Raw genomic sequence first — 12,603 nt, forward strand, 5'->3', positions numbered from 1 at the left:
CCAGTCCTTCATATGTATAATTTTATGCAAAATGATGAAATTATCATACATTTTTTAGTAGGCTGTATCACTTGATCTTTATCAAAAATATGACTTGTCAGTGGCTGCATGGCATATATAAGGGTATACCATAACTTAAACATTTCCCCTTGTAACATATCAAACTTGAATCTAATACATTATTAAAAACATAATAAACGTTCTTTCTATTTCTTGGCATAGTTATCTAAAAACATTGGACTATAGGCTCAAAACATCGAACATTTAAAAAAGCTTCATGGGTATCATGAAAATGCCACTCAGATAAAAGTGCTCCATGATTATTTCACATCTGTACTTTTAACTGCATTCTTTATGACCAGCAGTCACTAACTTTAACTTTCTTGTTTTATTTATAGGTCAATTTGCATCTGTTTGATTACAACTGATGTTCAATATCTGTTCTGCTGTTTTGGTGGCAATTCTGATATATGCTTTTCTTGACATATATAAAATTTTTTTTCTATAAAAATAAGCTCACCTGTATTCCCGAGATGTATAAAACTTGAAGACATTTTAGCTTTTTTTGCAGTACCTGGCAAAACCTTTTTCCCTTTCTGTTTTCAGCCACTTGTTACACTTAGATTTCAATCTGAGAGACTTTTCCCTCATGGATTTTTGGCTTTTATACTTAGAAATGTCTTCTCCAACCTGAGATTAGATGAATATTCAACTATTATGTTCTCATCAAGTTGCTTTATATTTTTGTTCAACTTTTTAGTCACCTGGAATAAATTGTTATACAGTGTAAAACATGATTCTAACTTACTTTTGTACCAGATTGCAAGCCATGTGTCTAAACACCGTTTAATGAATAATCTCTGCTTTCCTCACTGGATGCAGCCATGCCACTTTCCCCATGCAGTACATACACATCCAGAATCTCTGCACTCCCTATGGACTGCCAGTGGTCTACCTGCCTAGTGTTCTATCACTACTACTCAAGAGAAAGAAAAATGAAGCACAAAAGTAAGACAAATAATACGGCTAACCAACCGGAAACTCTTACGATGGATATAAAAAACAAACTCTGAATGGCTTTGGGGATGTAAGTTTAAGTTTTGATTATGATTAAGCTTTGCAGTTTTCCCAGATTCCCAAAAGCCTTTACCTTCTTGGGAAGGGAACAGAGGTAGGAGAAGGGGAACAGAGAAGCTGGGTACAAGACCGAACTTCCTCAGTAACCAGCAGCTGGATGAGGCAGTAGCGCAGAACTGAGAAAATTCTACAGGCAAATCAAGGAATCAAGAGCTGTTCCTTTGATCAAGATGATTAGGAAGAGGAGAAATAAGGCATTTTAGATATCTCAGAACTACATTCCAAGGACAGAATCATATAACATGTACGGACTACTCATAATTAGAAAGAATGAAATAGAGATGATAAAGTTATCACCACGTTACTGAAATTGATGACGGTTCATTAGTGTCCTGAGACCAGGGAGAAAATGCAGTACAGTTTCCTGTAGTGAGCCAGCTTACCTAGTGATGCATAGGAACCTGGATTCAGGGCCCCTGCACCTAACCGGCCACTTCGCACAGCTTGTCCGGCAGCATGATGTGCCTTGGCACCAGCAGCAGCATTCACATCAATGTCACTTCGTGAACGCTGCAGGCTTCCAGGAAGAGAGCTGGCTTTGCTGCTGCCTGCTGATACTATGAAGAACAAAGGAAAGGTAACCTGTATTATTTTCATCATTGCAAATGGCGTAAAAATTATATACACTTGAAATCACCACAAGATACTGAATAATGATCCAAAAAGGAAATAATGGCCAAATGGATACTAGAAAAGTACTTTTATTTCTAGATTCTACAAAAGTACTTTAAAATCAGGATGCCCCAGTTTCAATGTTGTTGCAAGTAAATCATCTTGGACAATTTTTTCTCAATATTTCTCTGCCTCATTTCCCCCTTCAAAAAAAATGGGAAAAAATAACTATACTTTGTTAAAACTTCATAGGATTGTTTTGTAAATGAAAAGATGATATTTACAACTGATTCATGAAACTGAAGTGCTACACAAGATAAATAGATTTATTTGACCATAAAAATAATGCAAGTAGAACCAGTCTGGGGATAAGATAATTCAGAAAATAATTCAGGTTCTGCCACTCTCAGGCAATGCAAATTAAGTCATTAAATTTCTGGTGTTTAATGGCTGAGATGCTGAAAGAAGTCACCTCAGTTCAAAAATGGACCTGAATAAATATTAAAACATAAAAAATAAAATAAAAATAAATTTCTGGTGTTTAGTTTTTCAGTTTTAATAAGGAGTTTTATAAACTCTGAGTTATGACCCATTAATAAAGCTGTGAAATTAACTGAGTGGGTCAGGATGGCACTTTAAAGAAATGAAACAAAATAGAAAACAGAGTGTGTCACAAGTAAAGGTAAGTAGACTTCCTGGAACTTCAGATTATACTATACACATATATTGACATATAATATACTACATGTTACATGTATGTTGTAGGTATATAATTACATATAATACATTGTATGTAGTACATCTATATGGTATACAAACACAGGTTGTAAAGTGTATATGTGTGGTATTTACAATGTAAAATGATTTTCTCCTTGTGGGTCACATTAAAACAGTTTAAAAGCTATTGTTTTTAACTATTTAGCTTTTAAACAGTTCTAATGTGCTTCAAAAACTTTTAAGGAAAACTTTAAAAATGTTTTAAACTTTTAAATTCTTGATGACACACTGAGTGAGAAAAGCTTTTTACACAGTAACATTTATTTATAAAGTCACTTTTACTTTATTAAGTAAAATATGCTATGACTCTTAAAAAGGCAATTTACCTCTTCCAGCCACAGCAGATGGGTTTGCTGTAGACCATTTTGCAGAAAAGGGGCGACTGCAAGGTAAAAAGAAATACTTTTAATAATTTATCACTCCTCTGATAACACTTAATGAAACACCACTGAGATTTCTGAAGAGTTGAGAAGTACTTGGTTTCAATTTTTCTTTGACAAATCACTTCAGAACAGTTGCTGTCATGTATCACTGGTATCTAAATTAGTTGTGAAGCAAAAATGAAATAACTAGCACTGAATAAAGACTGTAAGCTCTACAGGAACAGGGACCAGGTGGCTGCTATTCACTCTTGTCCTCGGCACACATATTATAACAGGGAACTCAATAATGGCCCTCTCCAACACTTTTATTCTGAGGTATTTTACTTAGAAGGAGAGAGAGGGAGTATTATTACCAGTACACAGGGAGTTCAGTGAAACCAAAGCCTCCATCACCTAAGTCATAACAGTTGTGGCCACTGGAAAGTCAAGCAATTACTCTGTAGATATAACGCCATCTACAGTAGTGCTATTAAGTGTTACGGTGTGGGGCAAGAGAAACAAAGCTACAACTGCTGCTGAGGGTAACGTGTATTAACACGTACAGAAAGCAAAACAGCTAGAATCATTTCAAAAGAATCCACTGCCTCCTTTAATATCTTTTCTGATTACTTACCTGTAACTACAATGGTACTCTGCAGCCCCAAAATAAACATATCTAAGTATGTAAGAGGGTCTGGAAAGCATACCTATGAATTTTATTTTACTTTATTATTCATTTTTTCACTTGCTTGTCGTGCTATGTGGCTTGTGGGATTTTTAAAAATTTTATTATTTATCTTTGGCTGCACTTGACTGTCGTTGCTGTGCTGGCCTCCTCTAGTTGTGGTTCAAGGCATTCTCGCTGCGGAGGCTTCTCTTGTGGAGCTCGGGCTCTAGAGCACACGGCTTCAGTAGTTGTGGGTCTTGCGCTGTAGAGCGCAGGCTCGGCAGCCGTGGCCCACGGTCTTAGCTGCCCTGTGACATGTACAATCTTCCCAGCCTAGGGATCGAATCTGTATTCTCTGCATTGGCGGGGGATTCTTAAATCACTGGACCACCAGAGAAGTTGGCTTGTGGGATTTTTAGTTCCCAGACCAGGAACTGAATCTGGGTCTATGACAGTGAGAGCATAGAGTCCTAACCACTGGACTGCCAGGGAATTCCCTATCTACAAATTTTAAAGGTGAGGGGAAGAGAGGTAATGTCAGACTACTGAAAATATTCTTAAGTTATTATTGTGTATAAGTCGGTCAGCTGTGTCTGACTCTGTGACCCCATGGACTGTAGCCCACAAGGTTCTGTCCATGGAATTCTCCAGGCAAGAATACTGGAGTGGGTTGCCATTCCCTTCTCCAAGGGATATTCCTGGCCCAGGGATCAAACCCAGGTCTCCACGCTGCAGGCCAATTTTTTACCATCTGAATCACCAGGGAAGCCCTAAGTTATTATTATTAAATGGTAAATTTGGCATTTGGTTATCAAACCCAATATTATATTATTTTTATAACTGTCTCCTAAAACTGTTATGCTGAGGCAGATTGATTCAAGTCCACAGATTTCAAAGTTGTTTATGTTTAAAGATGTTCTAATAAAATACCTTATTTAGATCCTTGCCACTCAAAGAATGGTCCATAGACAAAAAGCAGTGACATCACCTTCAGTTCAGTTCAGTTCAGTTGCTCAGTTGTGTCCGACTCTTTGCGACACCATGAATCGCAGCACGCCAGGCCTCCCTGTCCATCACCAACTCCTGGAGTTCACTCAGACTCACATCCATCGAGTCAGTGATGCCATCCAGCCATCTCATCCTCTGTCATCCCCTTCTCCTCCTGCCCCCAATCCCTCCCAGCATCAGAGTCTTTCCCAATGAGTCAACTCTTCACATGAGGTGGCCAAAGTACTGGAGTTTCAGCTTTAGTATCATTCCTTCCAAAGAAATCCCAGGGCTGATCTCCTTCAGAATAGACTGGTTGGATCTCCTTGCAGTCCAAGGGACTCTCAAGAGTCTTCTCCAACACCACAGTTCAAAAGCACCAATTCTTCAGTGCTCAGCTTTCTTCACAGTCCAACTCTCACATCCATACATGACCACTGGAAAAACCATAGCCTTGACTAGACGGACCTTTGTTGGCAAAGTAATGTCTCTGCTTTTAATATGCTATCTAGGTTGGTCATAACTTTTCTTCCAAAGAGTAAGCATCTTTTAATTTCATGGCTACAGTCACCATCTGCAGTGATTTTGGAGCCCCCAAAAATAAAGTCTGACACTGTTTCCACTGTTTCCCCATCTATTTCCCATGAAGTGATGGGACCAGATGCCATGATCTTAGTTTTCTGAATATTGAGTTTTAAGCCAACTTTTTCACTCTCCTCTTTCACCTTCATCAAGAGGCTCTTTAGTTCCTCTTCATATTCTGCCATAAGGGTGGTGTCCTCTGCATATCTGAGGTTATTGATATTTCTCCCTGAAATCTTGATTCCAGCTTGTGCTTCTTCCAGCCCAGCGTTTCTCATGATGTATTCTGCATATAAGTTAAATAAGCAGGGTGACAATATACAGCCTTGACACACTCCTTTTCCTATTTGGAACCAGTCTGTTGTTCCATGGGAATGTGTAAAATATGCAGAATCTCAGGTCCCATCCCAGATTTACTTAATCAGATTCTGTATTTTAACAATGATCTTCAGCCGACTCATATACAAAGTTTGAGTACAGCAAGAAAAAGTAAAGGGAAAAAAAGCAACAAAGCTCATTCGAGGTGAAGGATTTATCACAAATTTAAATAGAAGTTTAGGTACGATTATTCCTACAATAATTTTTTTTTTTTAATCAAATCGTATCTTCTTTTACTCTGAAAACTTGTAAGCCACTGAACTCTTATTTAGTACAGTACTCATAAGACCCTGTCAGTACTTCCTGCAATTGTGCCCCAGATACCTCTCTCGCCCACGCTGGTACCTGTCCAGGACTAGGAAGTTGCCAACGCAACTAGCAGTCTTTGTGGGGGTGAAGACCCTAAAGACACAGCAACTACAGCGAGGCAGACCGATATTCTGTGAGCTGCTCTTCCCTAGAGAAATCTGCAGATATTTGTGGCCACTGCTAGGGATCTTAGCCATCTTACAGGGCTAGAGAAACAGAAAATAGGGTATAACTGCCAAGGCAGCAAGGGTTTGAGGTGGCCAGCATAATGATGAGAGTGGAGTCACAGAGAAGTGAGTCAGACACTAGATAATTTTGTGCCCTGGAGGGAGTTGCTGAAAATCTCAAACTATGCCAGAGGCAAGCAAAGAAAGCAATGGTGTATTTACCAGTCACACAGTGCTGTGTAAAAGTTTTAAAGATGATTTCTGAATCTCCATTATAATCCCTCCACAACAGTGCCCTAGAAATGGGCTACTTACTATATGGACTATTTTGGGTGTATTAAAAAAAAGTATATGAATTAGTGGTTTCCAATCTTTCTCAAAGACATGAACATATTCTAACAAAACATGTCTGAAAATGTTCGCACAAACTTTGAATCCCTAAAACTCAACCCAATGAGAAGAAGCTATACAAGCATGTAATCCAACCCCTGAGGCAACAGACCAAAGGAAATAAGCCATCATCAGTCATCATTCTTCCAAGGCTTTAAGAAGAAAGCAATCAGATACTCAGCCATCCAACTTAAGGAACTCTGTGGAGCTGAAAAGAGGAAGTAATCAGTAATGATCCTTTATATGACCTTACTTGAGGCTTTCTTGGGAGCTAGATGAGGACCTGTCTGATTGTGGAAGAGATGCTACACTGCCAGAACTCTTTAAGTAAGTCTGAAGACTCTTCTGATAAGACGGCTCGAGGGAATTATACAGTGTTTCAGCTTCACCGGGGAAGTGGTTTCTAAGACCCATATATGTCCTGTAAAACAAACAACAAAATTTAAGGTTTTTTTCTAAAAAAACAAAAACACCTTAAAGAAATAACTTTGCATGATTACACATTAACCGTAAAATGTGTACATTCAAGAAAAGCAAAAGTTTTTAACCCCAAAGGTTTTAATACAGCCACAATGTGCCAAGTGAATACTTTCTAAATTAAACAAGTTTTTGGAGGAAGACAACAGGCTTTTGAGAAAAGGAATCTCAGTTCAAAACCTGACTATAATCCTTACAATTTGGGTGGCCTTGTGCAAACTTCCAGATCTCCAAACTTCAGTTGCCAAAGGAGATAGCACCTTCATTGGATCATTTTAAGGATTAAAAAAGAACATATACCTACTGCCCTACAAAGTATCAGGTACGTAACAAATGTTCAGTAAATTAGATATTTTTATTCACAACAAAAGTGAATATGTTATGACGTAATACGAATACTGATGGATATATAAACAACAAGGCTGAGTGAACTGATAAGACAACCAGTACAGGTTTAATGGAGAAAAATCAATCTCCACTTGACTAAAGAGCTGATCAAATACAATACTTGGGACACTTTCAATATTTTCATTCTCCCAGCATAATGTCTGTCGAAGAAAAGACCAAAGTATGTTTAAACCACCACAAAAATACGTTATAGACTTACTTTCTTGCCTCCACTCTGGCCTCAGCATCAGCATCATGAATTCCCTTCTTAATAGTTTCAACCAAGACAGCTGCATGTCTATAAAATAAAGTACCTTTGGGATCACATATAAAACTGTCTATTTCACCACAAACGGTACTGCCTATATACTATGTATCACACAGCAGTCACAAATGGGAAGGGAGAGAAAAAAGGCAACTAGCATGCAATAATGGATCTAAGATTCCAAGACTTCCTAATAATCTGCCCCACTAATTTTATTCATGTATGGTTTCCTTCTGACAAGTCAAACATTATAAACCTGAACATAATTATTTTTATATGGAATCCAGACAAATAGTACTAACGTTTTAAATTTTTCATGAATTAAAGAAAATCTTGTGTGTGGTTCCTCACTAACCTACCAGTGTAGAAATGTGCTAGCAGTACAATCAGTTACTAACCAGACTGAATAGCAGCTGCCACAAAAGAACTTAAAGAAAACTTGGAATTATATCATGCCTGCAGTAAACAACATATTCTATTTTTTAAAAATGGGATGTGAATAGATTTAATGCTTTCCATAAGAATGGAAAATCAGCAATGTATTCAACATAAATACATGTGTATCCCAAGCTTCACATGTGAAACAAATGAGAAATACAGCCATACAGATAGCCAGTGACTGACTCGCTGCCCTTATTTTCCTCTTTTTCGCTGCAGAGCTTCATTAAACACTGCCCAGGATATACACGGCCAATGACACCTGACAGCTGGTGTGGAGAAATCTGCCAACAGATCTCTCTCACGTTTTTGATCTCTTTCCTCTGAAAAGAAGTGCCTTTCTTCTATCCTAAATCATTCATTACTTGATTAATTGCACCTTGGGAAACCTATCTTACATGACTAGAAATACATTTTAAACTACCTGCCCAATTTAACCTGGAATTTCTTATAAAACCTGGAATTTCTTGCCCATTCACCTAAGAGACCCTCATTCACCCCACAAAGAAGAAAATCACAGCTACAATGAGTAAGAGGAGCACCTCAGCTTTAAAGGAAAATCAGTACAAATAACTTTTAAAGGAAAATGGGAAATAATGCAAATCCAATACCATCAATTTCTAAAGAACTGATGACAAAGGGGAGGGGAGAGTGGTGGAAGAGGAAGAGTCGATGCATACCTTTCCAATGAGTGAGTCTGCCACTCCTGTAATAATAAATCTAAAAATTCAAATGAACGCCTGAAAAATAAAAATAAACTATTAACTAAATGTTGCAACATTAATACTCAGTTATATAATTTTACAACTAAATGTTAATTAATACTTTCTTCTATAATACAGCATTTTGTCTTCTGAATTAAAGTATAAGACATATTTTTAGATATTTTTACTATCAAATACTTAACTTTTTTTAAGACTCCAACTATTCCTATGCTTAATAGTTCAAAAAGACCTTAATTTTAACTTGAAAATGTTTTTCAAATATAAAATTTAATTTAATTTAAAAGATACATATCAAACACCTACTATGCACTAGAAATTGAAGACACACAATGGTGACCAAGAAAGCTATGATGTCAGCTCAAACACTACATACAAAACAACAAATTAACCCTTACCCTCTCAATCTACTCGTGGAGTCCGTATGGTACAGATCAGGAAATAACACGGAGGTTAAACTAATTTGCCCGTAGTGACAGAGTGGGACTTAAACCCTGACATTTGAAGCAGTTGATATCACCTCCCTCATCCAAATCCAATAATCACGTCTCAATTCTGTCTGAAATCTCTTGAATTTACTCAATAAAATCTTCAATCTTCCTCTCAATTATCACAAATACAGCTCCAGTTTTCCACCCCATCTCTTACATGAGATGTAAGAAGTCCTACTTAATTAAACCAATGCTTTTCATTGTCCCTTTTTAATCACTGTTCACTGCTGGAATAAAAACTAGGATGGATGACATTACTTCTCACCAAAAACCGCTGATCAAACAATATCAGAATTTCTCTTCCAGTCATTCAAAGCCCTCCATATCCTGACTTCTATCTATCCCCTTTCCCTCCACAGTCAGCCTCTTTTCCTACTGAAACCTCCCATTTATCACATCTTCTGGGCTCAGTGGCCTGTCCAATGGCTCTGCAGCCTGCAGCATAGCTTTCCATCTCTGCCTACACCTCACTTCCTTTACAGGTATTGAAATACTCCCCATTTTCAGGATAATTCTATGATGCATTTCTTGACTTCCTCTTCTCTGTAACATCCCTAATTTTCCAATTACCATTTTATTCAGTGTAAGACAGTGACTGGTAAATCTTTTCTGTAGAGGGCCTGAGAGTAAATATTTCAGGCAGCAAATATTTTAGGCTTTGAGAACAATACAGTCTCTCATTTTTTTTTCCCCACCTTTTTAACCACCTTTCAAAAATGTTAAGTTACAGTTTTAGCTTGTCCCTGTACAAAACTAGACTGTTGGACAGATCTGCCCAATGGACTGTTATTTGCTGACCCTGATATAAGAGAGAGGTAATTAAACAACTGTCCCCAAATTCCAAATCACTTACAGGTAACAATGATGTCTTATTTTCCCGAACATTCTAAGTACTTAAATAAACATATTTATCAAACAAAAGAGGGGAAAGAGTTTTTTACAATTTCCTGAAATATCCAATACACAAATCTTGTTTTTTGTCTTTAACACTAATGGTGCTAGTGGTGATACCAGTGATATCAAAGATTGTAGAAATAATGAGACAGACATTGACAGACTAACATGATTGTATACTCTGTGCCAAACACTATGTTCATGTCTTCTAGTGTCCTTCTCATTTAACCTCACAACTCTATGGGATCCACATCATTAGACCCACTAACATACACAGACATGAGGTTTAGGGCAATTAAATGACTGCCCAAGGCAGGACAGTCAATCAAAGTTGTAGGATTCTAGGTGAGGGCTGACTCTAGACTCCAAACTCTCTGAAAACCAAAGAAATAGTGGCCCAAATAAACCAAAATGTGGGAGATCCGGGTTTGATCCCTGGGTTTGGAAGGTCCCCGGGTGAAGGGAATGGCTACCCATTGCAGTATTCTGGCCTGGAGAATTCCATGGAGAAGTCCATGGGGTCGCAAAAAGTCAGAAATGACTGAGCGACTTTCAGACACACTTTAATACGAAAAGGCCAAGAAATGTCGATAGTCATAATAAGCACTTTGTTCCTTTTTGCCTTACATTAAGTTAAAAAACTTTAATAAGGTTTCTAGAAGGCAAGAAATTGATGACAACTAATTTTTGCACCCAACTAAGAATCAGACATAATGCAATATTCAACATAAAGCTATACTAAGTTTTTTCAAAACTTACCTCCTTACAGGAACTGATTTCGATGTGCAATTGCTTGTTATTAAAGGTATAAGTCTGGGTACATGAGTATGCTGAAAAAGACAGTTTAGAAGAGGTTGAGAAATACCGTGTACCTTACATAATCTCTTCCTTTACTTGCTTTGCATTCAAGTATTTAGCTATATTAGAAAAGAACAAAAATAACCATAAAATCAGATTTTGAAAGAAATTAAGACCAGTCAAAAGGTTTTCCCAAATTAAATAGTAACGATACAATTTCAGAAGGGCAGATGTAGTTGTAATATTAAATAATAAGGACAAGTTAACTGATAACTACAGAGAACTGTTAGGACAGTGTACTTTGGGGGGAACCAGACACATACTGGTCTTATTTTTTGATGTACCATGGCTACTGCTGGAGAGCACAGTATTGCTATGTCATCAAAGCAGGTTATCAGAGTGAATCTGCGTAATTATCAAGAATGCACTTTGAAACGGTGATTTTAACTGAACTTTCATCCTGGCTGAACCACAGCTCTCTAGAATTCAGGTATATAATCTTCTGATTTCTATTAGTAATTCTTACATTCTTCTTTGGTGAGAGTGTTTGTGTGTTAGTCGCTCAGTTGTGTCGGACTCTTTGCGACCCCATGGACTGTAGCCCGGCAAGCTACCCTGTTACTGGGATCCTCCAGGCAAGAATAGTGGAGTGGATTGCCATTCCCTTCTCCAGGGGATCGTCCTGACTCAAGGATCGAACCTGGGTCTTCTGTATTACAGATTCTTTACCACCTGAGCCACCTCTTCTTTAGTAAAGCAAACACTAAGAAGTTCACAAGAGACGTTAAAATAAAACAGTAACCTAAGGATACATATTTGATGCTTTAAATCTCCTATTTTTCTTTTGAGCTGATGGTACAGGCTGGGTTACCTAGGAAGCAGGCTGTGAGATGGAGTTCAGCCTTTTTAATATTAAGCAGCGCTTTTGGGATCAACACTGGTGGAAGTGAGAAGGAAGCAAGACTAGGCAAAGGAAGAAATCAATCTGTGATATAGCCCAAGGACCTCTTTACCCAAAGTCACTGGGGAGCTCTGGAAGATAGTCTCAAAATGGCCTAAGATGGCCAAACTCTACTCTTCCACGTCAATCAGTTTACTGGATATGGGCCATAACTAGGAAAGGGCAAGACTCCAGGAAAGGCAGATCTCTACAAGCTTCGCAGGCTTTGAAGAGGCTGCAGCTAAAGGCTGTCAGCCCACAGAGCTTCCGTACCTGGGAGGAAACAAGTCTTAGAGTGAAGGAAAGAGTGAGTGGCCACAACTAACTCAACCAACACAGAGGGAACACTGTTTTCACCTCTGACAGAGGGAAGCCACCCACAGACCTGAAGTTGTTCAAGATGAGGATAATGCAACACAGTGCTGGTCTGCATGTTATTCAACTGCTATATCCAGTATGGAAGGGCTCTGTGGACTTGCTCCCCTAGCACGAGGGACCAGTTTTGTGGATGACAAGTTTCCCATGAACAGGTTGGGGGTGCGGGGGGGGGAGGGCAACAGGGGGTGGGGTGGTGATGGTTTTGGAATGATTCGAGTGCATTACATTTTTCATGTACTTTATTTCTATTAGAGCATCCAGAAGAACTCATCCCTGAACATTACTGAGGAGTTAAAACAAAGCCCAAAGGGACTCCCTAGCCATAGTATACTACATAGCAGGTCTCACCTACCTTCCTCCTCCTCTCTCTCATGATCTCAAAATCCTACTGCTGCTGATTAACTCTTAAACAACACAGTGGCAGAGATGGGGCTAGAGACTAACC

The 12,603-nt window shown here is 38.3% G+C and overlaps 1 protein-coding gene across 31 annotated transcripts in view; it reads right to left on the reverse strand.

The window, feature by feature from the left end:
- Nucleotides 1–12,603, reverse strand: part of CLASP2 (cytoplasmic linker associated protein 2) — a 174,674-nt gene that overhangs the window by 73,185 nt on the left and 88,886 nt on the right. For all 31 annotated transcript variants that reach the window (XM_061395783.1, XM_061395781.1, XM_061395779.1 and 28 more), the window contains 6 exons: nt 10,802–10,872; nt 8,616–8,675; nt 7,453–7,530; nt 6,622–6,789; nt 2,853–2,908; nt 1,521–1,694 (listed from right to left, as the gene is read on the reverse strand). In XM_061395783.1, the coding sequence (XP_061251767.1) occupies nt 1,521–1,694; nt 2,853–2,908; nt 6,622–6,789; nt 7,453–7,530; nt 8,616–8,675; nt 10,802–10,872 (607 nt within the window). The remainder of the gene's footprint in view (nt 1–1,520; nt 1,695–2,852; nt 2,909–6,621; nt 6,790–7,452; nt 7,531–8,615; nt 8,676–10,801; nt 10,873–12,603) is intronic.

The sequence above is a fragment of the Bos javanicus genome, chromosome 22 (genome assembly GCF_032452875.1).
Source record: "Bos javanicus breed banteng chromosome 22, ARS-OSU_banteng_1.0, whole genome shotgun sequence".
Taxonomy (NCBI): domain Eukaryota; kingdom Metazoa; phylum Chordata; class Mammalia; order Artiodactyla; family Bovidae; genus Bos; species Bos javanicus.